Here is a 16,669-nt window from a genome sequence, read left to right as displayed (position 1 = left end):
ATTTGGCCCTCAGAAACCTCTTCATTCAGGGCTCCTTTAGAAGCACTATCTGCCTTTTCATTACCACGCAAGCCCACGTGGCCAGGGACCCAGCAAAAAATAATGTCCAGGTTGAGTTCAGTTAGGTGATCCACTTTTTCAAGTATTTTGGTAATTTGGGAGTGGTCAGTCTTTAAAAACTCCAATACCTGAAGGCATGATCTGGAGTCTGTGCAAATCAAGGATTTTTGTAGATTGGACTCTTCAATGAATTCAAGACTTAAGAGCAAGGCCTGGGCTTCGGCTGTAAAAATAGAGCACAGACTTGGGAAGCGTATTCCACACTGATTAGAAGCGACTACCATCGCTGAGGACACACAGGTACCCGTTTTTGAGCCATCAGTATAGATTGGAGTGTGCAAAGGGAAGCGCTGTCTTCCATCAAGGAAGCAACTCTGGTACTCGTTTGGGTGTGTGCTAGATTCCTTTCTGTGACTCAAGTCCTGCACAATTACAGGTTGTCTCAAGGTCCAAGGGGGAATGGAACAAAGGTGAGAAGATGTTAGTCCATCTAGATCAACATTCAAATCCTCAAGGAAAGGTTTAATTCTTAATCCAAAAGGTCTGATAGACCTTGGTCTAGTCTCATAAAAGTCCAAATACTGTGGTTGAAAGACAGCGGAGTATGCAGGGTTCTCTCTATTCCCTTTGATTTTGACTGCATATTGTAAAGCAAGTTTCAAGCGTCGCAATTGAAGGGATGGTTCTCTTGCTTCCACATAAAGACTCTGCACTGGTGAGGTTCTAAAGGCCCCAAAGGACCAGTCTCAAACCTTGATGATGAACAGTATCCAGAATCATAATGTAGGATTTTCTAGCTGATCCATAAACAATACTCCCATAGTCCAAACGGGATCTCACAAGTGCTCTATACAGGCGTAGCAGTACAGTCCACTCTGCCCCCCACTTGGTCTTTGCCAGTACTTTTAAAATGTCCAAAGTCTTAAAACATCTCTTTTTAAGAGTCTTCGTGTGTGGAATAAAAGATCATTTATTGTCAAGTATGAGACCAAGGAATTTAACCTCTTTCACAACTTGGATTGCGGCACCATCCATATACAGCAGTGGCTCATGATGTAAAGTTCGCAGTTGGCAAAAATGAGTGCAAACAGTTTTGGATTTAGAAAACTTGAAGCCATTTTCAATGGACCAAGTGCTGATCTTATTAATGCACAGCTGGAGTTGTCTTTCAATTGTACTCATATTTCCCTCGATTACAAATACAGAGGTCATCAACATACAGGCTGCAGAAAAGATTTGGATTGATTTCTTTTGCAACGCTATTGATTTTAATACTGAATAGGGTGACAGAGAGGATGCTTCCCTGAGGAACTCCTTGTTCTTGCAAATGAGGTGTTGAAAAAGTTGTACCTAACTGAACTTGAAAAAGTCTATTCGACAGAAAATTGGAGATAAAAATGGGCGGACGACCTATGAACCCCATGTAGTACAAGTCCTTTAAAATACCATATTTCCAAGTGGTATCATACGCCTTTTCAGGGTCAAAAAATACTGCTATTACATGTTCTTTCCTGATAAATCCATCCTGTACGTAGGCCTCCATTCTAATAAGGTGGTCCATTGTGGTCTTTCCTTGCCTGAAGCCACATTGAAATGCACTCAAATGCCGTTCTGATTCAAGCTTTCACACAAGTCTTTTATTCACCATTCTTTCCATAGGTTTGCACAGGCAACTGGTTAACGCTATAGGGCGATAGTTGGTGGGATCAGTATGATCTTTGCCAGGTTTTGGAATGGGAATGATAAACGCTTTCTTCCAGGACTTGGGCACTTTTCCTGATTCCCAAATCACATTAAATATTGCCAGGAGATGAGATAGCACACTGGGTGGCAGGTGTTTTAAAAATTGGTAATGAATCATACCAGGGCCCACTGCAGTATCATGACAGTTCCTTATAGCACATAGAAGTTCGTCCATTGACAAAGGCTGGTTGTATGGTTCCATGTTATCTGATGAGAAATTCAGGGTTTTCGCCTCCTCCTTTCTGTGCACGGCTTGTAATTCAAGTTGACAGTTTTCCACAGAGGAATTCTTTTCAAATGTCTCTGCAAGTTTGTGAGCTATGTCTTGCTTAGATGTCAAAAGACCTTCGTGACATTTTAGATGTTGAACTCTTAAAGTTCCTCCTTTAGTTTTCATCTTTCTAATGAAACTCCAGACCTTTGTTGAGGATGCATCCCTTGTAAGGCTTGACACGTACTCTCTCCAGCTTTGTGATTTTGCTCCAGTGATTGAGTTGGTCGCATTAAGGAGGAGACGTGAGACAATACAGAAGGACTTTTTGGAAGTGCCCAGAGCCTGACACAGAATGACGGTACTGTAGGTAACGTGTGTGTGTCTGTGTGTGTGTGTGTGTGTGTGTGTGTCTGTGTGTGGCAACTACTTCTTGAGCAGCTTAAAACAGCTTTGTTTTGAAGGGGCACCATGATAGTTTGCCCAATATGACGAGAAGCTGGGCTGGTCGTTGTAGCAGTGGTACCCTTCTCACCCTCCAGTCAAGAGTCCAAGGTTATTATAGAGCAAAGATTCACAACAAAATCAGGTGAAACTTGCAACTGCTTGCCATGTGTTGGGCTGCAACATTCTGAAACCTGCCTGTAAACACGCCTGCAGCATGATAGCAGTGCATCATTTATCAAGCATTTATCAACCTCATCGCCTGCTCGTCTTACCACGAGAAGCAGGTGGTTTGATTGGAGCCGAGTTACATCGCTGCAACTCTCCCTGAAACTGTTGCTTTCATCGAGTCTCTGGTGTAAACTGGCCTTTAGACAAGTTTCACATCATGTTTTAGCAGGCTGCATCTTCACTGTTTCAGCTCGGATTTGTGGTTTCCTTTTTTGCGGCAGTAGGTAGATTTCTCCAGAGACAACTCACTGTACACCAAACAACAAACAGACAGAGCAGTGGACTAGCTGGTGAAGGGACTGGACCATTTAGCAGCTAAAGAGCCTGATACTCCCTCGGGTATTGACAGAAGACTGAGCTAGAGAAGCATGGAGGGAGGGAAGGATGACTCCAGATGGCCACTGCTGGCAGTGTAAAAACAGAAGCTGTTGAGACCCACCACATCAACTTAAAGGTTGAGGATATGTTTGTGTTGTATACACGGTTCATTTCTGCTCTGCTCAAGTGGGGCAAAAAAAAAAAAAGAAAGACTGCAACAACTTTGCGATACTTTAGACTGAAAGAGTTTAGATTTTTTAAAACACTGAGTTCAGGTCATGTCAAAATGTGACTCATACACTCAGGAGTAAAGAGGAACCTTGGAGAAAACACTGTGGCCCTTTTTACAAAGAGCTGTCGAGACAGGAATGTTACGCAGCTGTTACGCCTCGCTGTCTGTATGAAAGTAGACGGACACGGAACGGGGGAACAGACTGTTGTGCCTCTGAACTGACTGAGGATGTAAAAAGAGCTGTGGATAAAACAACAGCGGAACAGGGGTTTACTCGTCTGTAGCGCATCACTCAGAGGCTAAATTCACATTACGCAAGAGTTCTTTGGTTCTGTGTATACAAGGAAAGTGGTGTAATGGTGGAGTCATTTTAATTGCGCTCTGGCAGACTTTCTGCTGAAGGTGGCATTCAATTGTAGCAGTGCTTAAGACTGAGCTCTACCTGAGGTATAGCTGGAACCCAAGTAGTCTGGAAGCATAAGGGTCCTTGCTAATTCAGGTCAGATTTAAAGTGACACTTCACCTCAAGTGGTTTTCCTGTTCAAATACACACAAATAGGCGTTCTGAGCTCACAGGGATGTTCATTTCCTTTCTGTATCACTTCTTTGTCATTCTAAAATGTAGAGAGAGCCGGTCACATTTATTTAGCATGAAGCTAAAGCTGACTTTGAGCTAACAACAGCAAAACAGACCAAATATGTTTGTTGTAATGTCTCAAGTGTACAAAAACCTGTTGATTTAAGCTGAAACCTGTAATACTATCAGGAGTGAATACCACCAGCTGGCACATTCGTATGAATCAATTTTTATGTACCAAGCTAGGAGGGTTCGACTTCGTTTATTTTAAATTAATGTGTTAGTGGATTACTGGGCATAGAACTTGATAAAGAGGATGAGGTTTATACTGGAGGATGCACTTTAGAGTTCGTAAACAGACGTTTGCTGTTTGCGTCCATGGTGTTAGCTTCGAGCTAAATATACATGCCAGGCTTTTCCTGCAATCTTAAGGAAAAAAACATCTTTGTGAGCTTAAGACACCCATTTGTGAGTAACTGAAATGCAAAATACACTTTGTGGGTGAAATTTTGTTTGTATTGGTCCCCATAAGACCAGTGCAAACACATATATGTACAAACAAGTAAAAAAGGAGGCTGTTCATGATTCACCTTGTCACTCAGGTCTCTGGAGACATAAAGCAGAATGTCCTTAGCCACGTCTGCAAAGAACTGCTCACCTGATACCTGGAAGAAAAGAAAAAACCCACACGCCTCCTTCGAGTTATGATTCAACCTTAACATAACCTTAAAGGTGCATGTGATTTATATGCAGAATGTTCAGTGCAGCACCTGATACAAATGCTGCTGTAGTCTCTATACACCCTCATTAAATACAAGCCTATCGGTTCATAGTCGACTTTGCCTATCTGCTTGTGTCCTAATTAACTTTTTGCTTTTAATGTCTGCCTACTCGTACCTTTGATGAAACTACGAGCTACTGCAGCTATCGTCATCGCTCAGCGCTCTTCAATTCAATTCAACATCCTTTTTTTTTGCAGTGTTTCAATCAATCTATTCTTTACAAAAGTGTGTGTTTTTGAAGTGTACTGTGTGAACATGAGAAACTGATTTGTGTGTCACTGTCATTTTGACAGCTTGTATTTACTCTAAAAGAAAACAAATGCCCGCCATTTTTCACACCAATGATTTTAGCTGACAGGGTAATATAGCAATATGTTACTCGTATAAGAGAAGGAGACAGAATGATGGAGGGACCATTTCCCTGTCAGAAGCACAAGCGCCCGTGCACGCACGCACACACACACACACACACACACACACACACACACACACACACACACACACACACACACAAAGACACACCTGGGAGGCCGTTATGTAGGCTACAGCCAACTGAGCCTGGTCATACAGCATCTTTTCAAAGTGGGGGACATGCCAGGAGGAATCAGTAGAGTAACGATGGAACCCCTGAGAAGAGACACATGAAGAGAGCGATGACAACAACATACTCTTCATCGATACTGTGTCTATACCCTCACAGCCATCATTATCCGCTCATGTCATGCAACTTAAATAATCTTGAAGATATTCATTTAAATAAATAACTGCAAAATCGCGATCACAAAAGTAGGCAAAATAATGCTGACTGAGCCTACAGCCCACAGATGAAAGCCCTTGTGTTTGCTGTTGATCGAAGTGAAGTAAAATCTGGTCAACTGGACGTAAGTTTATCTTGAAGACGTTTCACCTCTCATCCGAGAGGCTTCTTCAGTTCTAGTGAAGAGTGTGGAAACTCCAGCTTATAAACCTATGTGGGAGTGGTCAGTGCTATTGTGGTGGAAACGACCCTCCCGAGACTCACCTGGCCTCACCAAACGACAGTCGTTGTGCGGTGTCAGGGAGTTTCAGGGGTGGTCGTTGGGGGGTTTCACCGACCACTCAGATGCTAATGGGCTGTGCTGGCATCAGCCGTTCCACATGGGTCTTTCAGCTGAGCTCTTTGGGGAAGCTTTGAAAGGACTTGGTTGTAAATAGGTGAAAGGAAATGTCGCAGTCCACCTCCTCTGTTCAAAGATGGTTTCTCTATCCTGACGTGGATGGCTTCTTTAACTCCTCTTTCAAACCATCTGTCCTCTCTGTCGAGGATTTGGACATGGTCGTCCTGGAAGGAGTGGCTTTCCTCCTTGAGGTGGAGGAAAACCGCTGAGTCCTGTCCTCCAGAGTTGGCTCTTCTATGTTGGGCCATGCGCTTGTTGAGGGGCTGTTTGGTTTCCCCTATGTAGAGATCCGTGCAGGCCTCACTGCATCTGACAGCGTGTACCAGATTGCTTTTCTGGCTGTGAGGGGTGGGATCTTTGGGGTGATCTTTGGGGTGTGTTTGCTGTACTGCCAAGTACTATGAACTGAACATTAGTGGTGCACTCAGTGACGCCTTCAGGAGGGTTGGTCTGACTCTAGCTCACAAGGTACATGGGGAATTTTTGCCCCTTTTAAAAGTTGTGTGGTCACGACATCATTTCATTCTATTTTTGCAAGTTTGGACGCTCGATCAATCGTATTATTTTGGCCTGTCATAAAGAGAACTCTGTAGTATTGTCTTCCAGAAGGAGGAGGGCAATACTGCTGCTGTTGTTATACTACTACTACTACTGTTTGTGTACATTTCAAGTATCATTTAGGCAATAATGTAGGTGTTTAGACCTTTCCTCTGAGGTCATCACATGGTTGGCTGTGAACAATGCACTCTAAACAGTCACAACTGCTGGCGAGTTCTAATGCTTGTTCGTTAGCTCAGCTGTCCCTGCTTGGAGAAGCTCACATCTCTGACCACGACAGAGACATTTGAGGCAGACCTCACATTGACTTGCCCGTGTAAAGACAGGTAAAAAGCCTATTCCACTGTGGCGCAACATAGGTGTTTAGTTGACCGTCTGTTTGCAACTGTGCAAACTCTCGTAGCTAGCAGAGATGACCACCGCGCTGAAGCCAGTCCCAGCCTCTGATGACTGGACAGTTATTGCTCACTATCCCCATCAACAACAGTGCCAGGCAGAGCTGCCGAGCTTGTAACCACATCTCACAAAATCTAGGGCTAGCTTAGATCACGTCGGCTCTGGTGCACACACACTGGAGTGTGCAGAACGACGACAGCGCTGTTGACGCTGTTTGATTTCAAAACTCTCAGCTCTCGGAAATGCCGTCCAAATTCTTGTCGGCAAATACAAAGTCGCCAAAGTCAGGCGGAGCCAAACTCCATGTAACTAAAATCTTCGAGATTATCATTTAAAACTTAACTGGCCTGTAAGGAAGGGAAGAGGGGATGTGTCTTTCCATTTATAGCATCATCAAATTCAACACTGAGTGTTCATGTATTTGGAAAGTGCAAACCTGTGCAACGTGGTCGTGGATGCCTCCCAGCGCCATCATGCGGAGTGTATGCAAAGCCATTTGGAGAGCCTCCACCCCCTCTGAGGTGGATCGATTCACAGACCAGTAAGACATGAGGAACATCAGATTCACTATGGAGGATGGGGGACGGAGAGAAGCGATCGGTTAAGAACAGATTAAATCAGACAGAAGACCAGTGTTGCTCCAGCTGCGTCTACCTGGCGTGGGGAACTTGGGGGCATCTCTGAAGCCGCCGTACTCCTCTTCATAAGAATGAGCCAACTGTTGGAAGCAGCGATATGCAACGTCAGGGGCCAAAGGAGGACTCTCTCCCGGGTTTGCAGCAACAGCTGTGCCTTTCTTCAAAGCTTCAATGATCCTCTCCCCACTGGACTCCAAATCAGGACGATTACGCTGCCACTGTGGAACATAAATCACATTTTCAGTCATACAAAACACTCAGTGAGGCAATTACGAGGCCAAAGACTAAATCTGCACATCTGAGAAGCTTCAAAATCACACAAGTCAACCTGAAATTACAGGTGTCAGGGTATATTGGTGTTAACCCTTGGAGCCAAGTGAGAGAGTTCCCAAATACTGAGCAAAGGCAATTACCTTGGAAAGGACAATGATAATAAATGAGCCTTGTACAAGTAACACAAGACATACAAGAGTGAACCAAAGATGTTGATGCAACTAATATCAATTAGGAAAGTGCCCAAAGTACCAACATGGCAGTGCTCGTGTAAGCTGCTATTAGGTTGGTGGCTTATAAGCCACTTGTGATTGTGAAAGCAAAGCTAAAACCCCGGTAACCGTACTCGTACTTAACACAGACGTACAGTGCTGTCACGTTAGCCTTCGATTGCCCCCATGCTAGCGACAGCTATGGGCTGGAGGTATGACACCTACTTTCCACCAGACATGCCTGCGTTGTGTTCCAGCTGTGCTGCTGCAGTGCCACGGCAGTCACAGCCATTCTAGACAATGTTTAGGTTGCCACCAGAAGTGCTGTGGCGCATCCCAGAGGCAGTTCTGTGTGCTACCTCACGAGGAATACCAGTCTACTTTTGACAGAGGGCAATGAATCAGTCAATTTTAAAATTAATCATCATGTGCAGACTCCTGATCGCAAAAAACAGAAAAGGACACAATAGAAACACATTATCTACGGACATGTGATAGAAACATGAAAACAAGGGAGAAACCGAGCATGTTAACAAACCCGGGCAGGCAAATTGCAATGCGGCTGATCAGTGTTGAGGCTTTAAGGCAATGCAGCTGTGCCTGGCGGAAATACGGGGTTGTTTTCAGGTTGTCTACCCATCTCATTCTCTTTACCAAGATATCTCCAGAGCACCTGAGAGAATTTCTTCAAATTTGGCACAAACGTCCACTCGATGAACTGAAAAGTTGCTGGTGGTCAAAGGTCCCACATGCGCAAAATCTGGCCTGTTATCAGTAACACAGAATCTCAAGAATCTCTGAGTGGACGTGGATCAAAATTGGCACAAATGTCCACAGGGACACTGGGACAGCGCTAAAAAGAAATAACATTTCACACATTTTAATAAATGAGAAAAATAGAAAATATAAATCAAGAACAATACGAACACTAATAATGACAATAATCAAAATAGGCAGTCAAGATACTCTGCTCATTGTTTATACTGTGTGAGGCCAGGTCACCACAGATAAATCAATATATCAGAAAGTTTGAAAACCTCCGTCTTATTTTAATATTGCAGGAGGAGCATCTGAAAGCACAGCGTGAAGCAACAGGCAGTCTTTAGACGCATGGCTTCTCACACATTCATGCATTCAACAGACCAATCAATTAGCAAATGAAATGATCAATCAAACAATAAACCTACCGATGGTCCCTATGATGCCGACCTCCAAGCCAGTGCTATTCATTAGAAAAGGCAGCACGCGCCTAAGCGAAGCCTACTACCTGGTCAATGATTCGGGTGAGAACTGTCTTGAGCCCAGGTCTTCTTCCATGGTCCCTGGGGGGAAAATAGGTGCCTCCGATGAAAGGTCGAAGGTCAGGCGTCAACCACACACTCATGGGCCATCCTCCACCTCCACTTGTCGCCTAGAAGCCCGAATCACGACAGATTATTAGGCAGAGAAAATTACCCTGTAGAACGCCTGTGACCTGAATCTGCAGGCATGACACCCACCTGTACAAAGGTCATGTACACCTTGTCCACATCAGGTCTTTCTTCTCGGTCTACTTTGATGCAAACAAAGTTATCACTGAGGATTCTGCCAATCTCCTCATCCTCGAAAGATTCCCGCTCCATAACATGGCACCAGTGACATGTTGAGTAGCCCACTGATGGTCAGGAAGAGATCGAGGTTAACAGCTGACAGATGTCCACTGCAACCACAGTATGATATCAAGAAAGAAAACAAGTGTTCTTCCTTTCCACCTGGCATCCAAGCAAAATATATCACTGGAATAACATCTGTTTCCTTACACAAAACCATCAAGACATTGGGCCCCAAAATGGATTGTGCGCCAATTCCAGGTATGAACAGGATTTCTCACCAGATAAAAAGATGGGTTTGTCTTCTTCCTTAGCTTTGTCAAAAGCCTCCTGTCCCCATGGATACCTGTAGAAAACTTGACATTAGGTTAATAATATCTGCTTATAATGTGTGGCTGTGTTTAATGTAGAAGCCCTCACCAGTCAACAGGGTTGTGAGCATGTTGCAGCAGGTAGGGCGACCTCTCCTTGGCTAATCTGTTGGTGTTTCTGGGAGGGCTGGATGAGGGCCCTTCATCTCCTGACGACATGCTCATGAGGACAGCTGATCTAAACACATTGACATGGAACAGCTTTGTTACCATTTGTTGGTGCAGTCAAGACACATTAAAAGACATTTACTTTGTGGTCCTTTTGATGTTTCCAATAGATATTGCACATAAATTTAGAAAAGGAAAAAGACTGCTACAGTCATGATGATGCAGCAGTGTTATCACACACACACATTTGCAATGTTGCACAACCTCTGGTGTGTTGTCTAAGAGGCTAACCACGCTTCGAGCTAGCTACATAGATACCGTAGGCTAACGAACGCTACAGCTGTCAGGGGGCAGACCTGATGCACTACACTCGTACATTCCACAATCAAATGCGTACCACATCAAGCATAACTAAATAGAGAATCCAAAAGGACACACTTTCTATTAAAATCGGGCCCGCGTCATACTCTTACACTGGCACACAATGTCCTTACCTGTTTGTTTATATCCACGAGCACTTGGCTAGAGTTTAACATTAGCAGTAAGCTTGAAAAGAAAACAGTGGAAATAAATACACGTCTTGGTGTGTTTAGCTATGCCGAATTAAAGAACGATGTGTTAAGATATTAGCAGTATTTTTAATATACTAAGAAATGTCTATAAGCACGAAAATACCGTTAGAGGAATTCATACTTCTATGATTTTGTATGGAAGTGTCGCGAAACCTTTTTTTTTTGGTCCAAAAGCAGCACTATAAAATAAATAAAATAAAATGTACACCAAGTCATGCGACCAGCAATACATTAATAAAAGCTGATGCAAGAGTAGTTGCTCTGCTTTGTAGACTGTCAACAACAAGTCACTCATAGAGCAGTAGAGCTAGCGTTAGCTACTATTAGCCGTGGTTCCTTTACCTGTGGTACAGGGCACGCTGGAGATGGGTAACCGGTGAGCTGACGCTTGATGGGAGGCGAAATTGTCTGAAAATTCTCCCCGAGTTCTCCTGTGGACTGTAGGCTCCCAAAACAGTGGCAGTTAAAAGGTGCGCAGGATCCACACAGCTATTTCTGGACGCCGACCGACGCCATGCCAGTCTTAACATCCTAATCCACAAAGTGCGTTCCCCGCTGCTGCAAGCTAGCGGCTCAGCTGACCAGTCAAAACTTCCAGGTATGAGGTGAACATTTTATTGAGATACTATAAATGGACACAAGATGGCGCACCACAAGGACAGAAACGTAAACAGTGTTTAATCATGATTGTTACACTCATTATGTCATGGAAAATCAGTGAATATGAGTAATATGAGGGGAAAATATTATTTGTAGGCAGTATGGAAATTAGACTGCGTCCATTTTTTTTCTATATCTACTGGGAATAATTGAGTTTGATGACTGTTGACACAAAATCATCACAAGTCACTAAGTCCGAGGCAACAATGTTCATGGGTGTTTGTCTTCCCTGCTGTCCCACCCAGCTCACCAGCTCTGGGAGACTTTTCCTTATGACAGACGCAAGCGTGTCACATGGCCAGAGGACGTACCTAAGTGCCGTAGGGTCACCTGGCAGTGTCAGGTTTAAGCCGCATGCAAAGAAACCTACAAGATACGTGGGACAAGTCAGTAGTCACTCCATCGGACAGCGTGTTGTTTGAATATCATCTGTGTGCGACTGTAATGGAGATGGACAAGAAGGTTTTAATAGGAAAAAAAAAAACATACATTTTGAAGGCCGCTCCTGCTCCAAAACCTGGCGGAGTTTTGACTCAACCATTGCAGGGTCCATAGTGTTGCCATAGCAGTAGGCTATTTTACCCCAGAGCTCAGGGTGCTGAGTGCTGGTGGGTGGGTAATCATACGAGACTATGACGTTCCTTCTCTGTTCCCAGCAGCGATTCAGGGTAGGAGTATCCTGTTGGTAAAAGAAAAGTTAATTTAACTTCACTTTCATACGTTTAACTTTGTGATTTCTAAAGAAAAAAAAATAAATCGGGTACCTGTCTGAGAAAGAGCTTGGATCCAAACAAGGTTTTGATCAGTTGGATGAGGTGATTGTGGGCCGCTTCGTCGCACCCTTTAAAGTGTGAGAGAGCCAGGATGAGGATTTCTTTGTGGTGTTCCAGGGCCCAGTCATTAATCTTCCCCAGAATAGTCTGGTCACAATGGCAGAACAAACATTTTCAATGCTTTATTCTTCTTCTTCAGTCAAATACACAAATTTTTTTGCAATGTTCACTTTAGTGGACCAAAATGTAGTGTAATATTTAAACTTATAAACGATCTCCCCAGCAAATCAAATGTAAAAAAACAAAACAAAAAAAACAACAACTCCAAGTTTGATATGAATCAAAAGAATTCAACATTTTCAGAAAAAAAAAACTTCCCTTATGTGTTCCTCGTTTCGCAGGAACCTCAACACAATCACAACTCGTTTTTTGTGTCTAAAACCTCAGAAACCAGGAGCTGGATTGGGACATGGGGGGGGGGGGGGGGTGAAAATATAAGTGTGTCGCTTGAAAAAGTGCTCCTGGTTTTCAACACTTCCTGTTTTACCTCCACATCAGTCAGTGTGAACAGCCCATGATAAAAGTAAAGTCTCGCAGAGCCGGTGTCATCCGGCTTGAGAGCGATCCTCAGGTCAAAGTACCGAACACCAGCATTCAGCTGACTTATGATGTTCTCCTCCTGCGTCACGAGCCGCACATGCGCATGCACACACGCACACACACACACACACACATACACACATACACACGCACACACACGCACACACGGTCACACACACATTTCTCTGTTTCTTTTATTGCAAGTACTTCATAGTCTCCACTAACCTGAGTAACAGCCCATTTACGCACTATTTTACGCACACAACAAATCTTGCTGAATCCTTTCAGCTGATCAGGTTCTACTATTGAGGAATTGATATCCAAGTCATAACTCATTGAGTCATGGCTGCCTAGGAACAACAAAACACACACGAGAGTCATAGAAATGCCTTGAACAATCTCATATCACCATATAAACCTGTACACAGAAGGAGGACTCTATGTATCGATTTATAATTTACAAAAACTCCCCAGCTTCCCCCAGCAGGGCGACCGCTGCAGCGTCTTACCTGGTATGGCGATGCTCCACAGAGGATTGTTGTGGAGAGCGGGGGGAAGCTCTGACATCCACTCACTCTCACTTTTGAATTCTTCTTTTCCAGGGAACATCTCAAATTCAACATAAACAGTTATAAACTTGCAATTTAAAAACGAGTTTCAAGTAAAGGTGAGAGAAATACCACTCAGCCTGCCCACGGAGTTCCTCTCTGGGTTCTGTGTGTCTCAGATTCGACAGGAAAGAGCTGAACAAGGAATCTGCTTGAAAGGTAGACCACCACTACAGGAGCGACTAAGGGCATTGGTTCATCTTGCAGGAATGTTTATCAAAGATAACTGTAGTTAAACTTCCTCATACCACCAGCAACTGTCAAAACCACAGAAATTAGCCACCTCGAGAGGGAACCTCTGAAATGTATTCATCCAGAAGTCTCTTGGGGTTTCAGGCCAAAAAAAAAACACAGACATAAAACAAGTTAGTATACAGAGGGACTCAACTCAAAGCAGCTTACTGCTTCACATGCACATCAAATGCTTACTATATTCCTATAACTCATGCAGTGCCTGTTGTTGAGGGGCGATGGGTTGTGTGACATCACAAAATCTCCCTGACAAATCTGTGACCGTGTCATATAGTTCACTTTGATCTTAGGGGTTCTTACTTTAATTTCTGATTTGAACGTATAACTTAATAAAAACATTGCTACATTGCCTCTTTGTCTATAGTTTGAGGGGCCAGGCCATGGCTTATGAGCGCTCACAAATCCTCCCTGACAATCCATGACCTTGATCTTTGCCTTTGATCTCAGGAACATCAGAATATTCCCTTTCATCTCAAGTCTGTCATCTCAAACTCAGGATCCCCTGACCCTCTGACCCCTGGCCCCTTGGACCCTGGCATGGCACTTCCTTGAGGAAGGAGCAGGTTGTTTGGAAACCAAAGAAACAAAACTGCAGTTGGATTGATTTAATTCTTTATTTTGATTGAGGAGATGTGATTATTCAGAGGTCAATGAAGTGATCGGAGAGTTGTTGAAGATGCGTGTGATCGGCACTGGTAGTTTATCTGGCCTTGGCCAGGCCAACCATATTCTGGCCTCTGTTGAAGATGGAGAAGTACTCCCTGATGAAGACGTCTCCCAGGATCCACAAGCTTTGACCACCATTGCCAAATCCAGTGCGGCAGCCAGAGTATGGAGACTGCAGAGGGGGATTTCGCAGAAGAAGTGAGAATACAGTGAGGTGAGGGCAAAAATTCTCAGAAGGGGAAAAACTCTTACCTGGCTAACATAGGCAGAGGCTGGGAGGGGGAATTGCTGTCCATTGATGTGGAAGGTCACATCAGGCATTTGGCCAACGGTGTTACAGTTGACTACATACTGGAAGCAAAGGGAGGAAAAAGATTCAACTTTTTTCTTTACCGTCCAGCTTTCTCATTCACCCCGCTTGCGGCACTTACGTCTCCGTTCTGGCTACTAGCGCCAACCCAGCTGTTGATGACGCTGATGCTGCTCTGAGGTCCAACAACCAGGGAAGTGCCAGTGTCCACAATAGCCTGACAACCACCGTTACAAGCCACAACCTGGCCATTGACAGTCACACTAGAGGAGACATACAGACACCAGACAGACGTCAAACCCTTGGGTCTCACAATCCCCTTTGGTCTAGATTTCGGTGGCCCTGTGAAGCTGTGTTACCTGTCCACTGTGATCTGCCAGTACATGTCATTAGAGAGGGGGATCCAGGTGATGGGGCCAGTGTAGTGGTTGGGGTTGATACCACCAAAGGTCACCACACTGCCTTGCTGAGAGTCACTACAAAGGAGTGGTAGAAGTTACTGAAAAAGCCTGAAAGACAATAATACGAGAAATGCCACACTAATCTATTCCATTCTTTAGAAGAGACGCTGAAATGCTTCGGCTGTGCTTACGAGCTCAGGTACACGGAGAACAGGTCCTGGCTGACCAGACCCTCTGACATCATGTTGTCAAAGACAGGTGTAGCACCAGAGGCAGCGAGGTTTGGGTAGGCCAGGCCCAGGATACCATCGGCCACCATGTATTGCATGAAGGTAGCCTCAGACTGACTCAAGCCAAAGATCTGGTTCGTCACTGCAAGCCCACCCACCTGACAGTCAAGACAGAACCGGGGTCCAAAACTCATTTGATGTCGATATTTAGTTGATGACTTCGATGCAACATAAAGGTAGGGGCACTGATTAACTTTCTCACAGTCACAGTGTCGTATCCAAGAACGCCAGTCATGCTGCCAGTGCCATACTGGATTCTGAGAGGGCTTCCATTTTCTTTGAAGGTGCTGCTGAGCCTGGGGTTGAACCTATTATGGTTGTCTGGGAGGGTAGAGATGCCACAAAGGGATGAGAAATGTTGATGATTCCATTCCCATGAAAAGCACTTTTCAGACCACAATGACCAAGTATTTACAAAAAAGATATTAACAAAGACACCTCTGCGGACAGGAATTCTTTCCAATGCATGACAAATTAAAGTCTTGATGGTACTGACTTTGGCAAAGGCAAATGTGATGATTATCAATGACGTTATATTTTCATCGTTCATATCATCTTTCTGGTTAATGTGTTGTGGTTGACATACTGCAGGCTGGGCTACTGCAGTAGACGGAGGGGACCCAGAGGTTAGATGAGCCACTGTCAAAGACGACTTTGAAAGACTGAGGAGGAGTTCCGATGGAGATGATTCCATAGTAAGACAGCTGCAGATGAAGCACAGAATATTCATATTCATGCTCGTTTATTTAACTTTTTCAGCTTGAGGCTCTCTTACTCACATCAGCATCGTTGGTCATTTGCTCTCCAGCCACAGCAAAGCGCCCACCAAACTTGACCATGGGGTTGTACGGGTACTTGAGCCTGTACGTCTCCCACAGACCCTGCTCCTCCAGGAGCTCCCTGGCAGTCTTGCCTTTCTGCAGGGGGAGCCTAGGAGTCACCAAAGGGAGCAGCTCAATATTTTTTTTTTCTTATTTTTGATATGTATATATTCCTCATCTGCTGAAGCCCTTTCTGTGGTGTTGAAAGGTGAGATGATAAAATTCCTATGGTATCATCAGCTCATACTGTGCAGGTGGGTTTGTGGGGAAATTAAACAATTATTGTCCCAATGTAGAAGTTTCAAAATATGTTCCTGCTAGCAGAAATCACATTGTTTCAGCAACATGTAATGGGCACATTTAGTGGTTTTACATGCCCTTCCTCCAGAAACATCACATATTTACTATGCAGTGGTTTTGGAGGAGCTAATAAAGTTTAGGTTGAAGGAATAATCGGAGCAAGGACAAGTACAGGAGTGCGTTGGAGGCTAACTTACTGGATCAGGCACTCAGACAGCGCCACCATGGCACATACAACAAAGGCCCACTTCATTGTTTCAGCTCTGTGGAAGAAAATATGAGGAACAATTCACATTCATGAGCATAAAACTTAACCATGCAAATGGAGATACTGGCATTAATACAGGCAGAGCACAAATATTCAGTTCCAGTAAAGGTGACATGTCACCCATTTACATCCCTCCATCCATCCATTTTCTCCCCCTTAGGCTGTTAAGGGTCGCAGGGGGGGTAGATCCTATCCCAGCAGTTTTCGGGCAAAAGGCAAGGTTCACCCTGCACAGGTCACCAGTCCAT

The 16,669-nt window shown here is 44.3% G+C and overlaps 3 protein-coding genes across 4 annotated transcripts in view; all 3 read right to left on the bottom strand.

The window, feature by feature from the left end:
* spata20 (spermatogenesis associated 20) overlaps positions 1 to 11,070 on the bottom strand; it is a 45,741-nt gene extending 34,671 nt beyond the window's left edge. The window contains exons 1-9 of one of the 2 annotated variants that reach the window (XM_086195678.1): positions 10,815 to 11,070; positions 9,842 to 9,970; positions 9,703 to 9,767; positions 9,332 to 9,486; positions 9,100 to 9,243; positions 7,364 to 7,565; positions 7,146 to 7,276; positions 5,121 to 5,225; positions 4,407 to 4,481 (exon numbers count right to left, since the gene is read on the bottom strand). In XM_086195678.1, coding sequence (XP_086051804.1) covers positions 4,407 to 4,481; positions 5,121 to 5,225; positions 7,146 to 7,276; positions 7,364 to 7,565; positions 9,100 to 9,243; positions 9,332 to 9,486; positions 9,703 to 9,767; positions 9,842 to 9,970; positions 10,815 to 11,002 — 1,194 coding nt within the window. In that variant the 5' untranslated portion in view covers positions 11,003 to 11,070. Of the gene's footprint in view, positions 1 to 4,406; positions 4,482 to 5,120; positions 5,226 to 7,145; positions 7,277 to 7,363; positions 7,566 to 9,099; positions 9,244 to 9,331; positions 9,487 to 9,702; positions 9,778 to 9,841; positions 9,971 to 10,814 lie in introns of both variants that reach the window. The other variant, XM_086195679.1, reaches the window with a different exon arrangement.
* LOC147239174 (PI-PLC X domain-containing protein 1-like) lies at positions 11,038 to 13,214 on the bottom strand. Its single transcript, XM_086196334.1, has 6 exons — positions 13,015 to 13,214; positions 12,731 to 12,855; positions 12,453 to 12,584; positions 11,897 to 12,052; positions 11,671 to 11,811; positions 11,038 to 11,097 (listed from the first exon to the last, which is right to left on the bottom strand). The coding sequence occupies exons 1-6, from the start codon at positions 13,112 to 13,114 to the stop codon at positions 11,038 to 11,040; spliced, it is 714 nt and encodes a 237-aa protein (XP_086052460.1). The 5' UTR covers positions 13,115 to 13,214.
* Positions 13,215 to 14,065: 851 nt separating this feature from the next.
* On the bottom strand, positions 14,066 to 16,406 carry LOC147239173 (pepsin A-like). The gene is made up of 9 exons (XM_086194473.1): positions 16,351 to 16,406; positions 15,812 to 15,962; positions 15,619 to 15,736; positions 15,235 to 15,353; positions 14,934 to 15,130; positions 14,701 to 14,817; positions 14,463 to 14,604; positions 14,284 to 14,382; positions 14,066 to 14,203 (listed from the first exon to the last, which is right to left on the bottom strand). The coding sequence occupies exons 1-9, from the start codon at positions 16,404 to 16,406 to the stop codon at positions 14,066 to 14,068; spliced, it is 1,137 nt and encodes a 378-aa protein (XP_086050599.1).
* Between the last annotated feature and the right edge of the window lie 263 nt (positions 16,407 to 16,669).

The sequence above is a fragment of the Aulostomus chinensis genome, chromosome 23 (genome assembly GCF_037954235.1).
Source record: "Aulostomus chinensis isolate RoL2024-O1b breed Wild chromosome 23, RoL_Achi_v1.0, whole genome shotgun sequence".
Taxonomy (NCBI): domain Eukaryota; kingdom Metazoa; phylum Chordata; class Actinopteri; order Syngnathiformes; family Aulostomidae; genus Aulostomus; species Aulostomus chinensis.
This window is presented reverse-complemented; position numbering and strand designations above follow the sequence as displayed.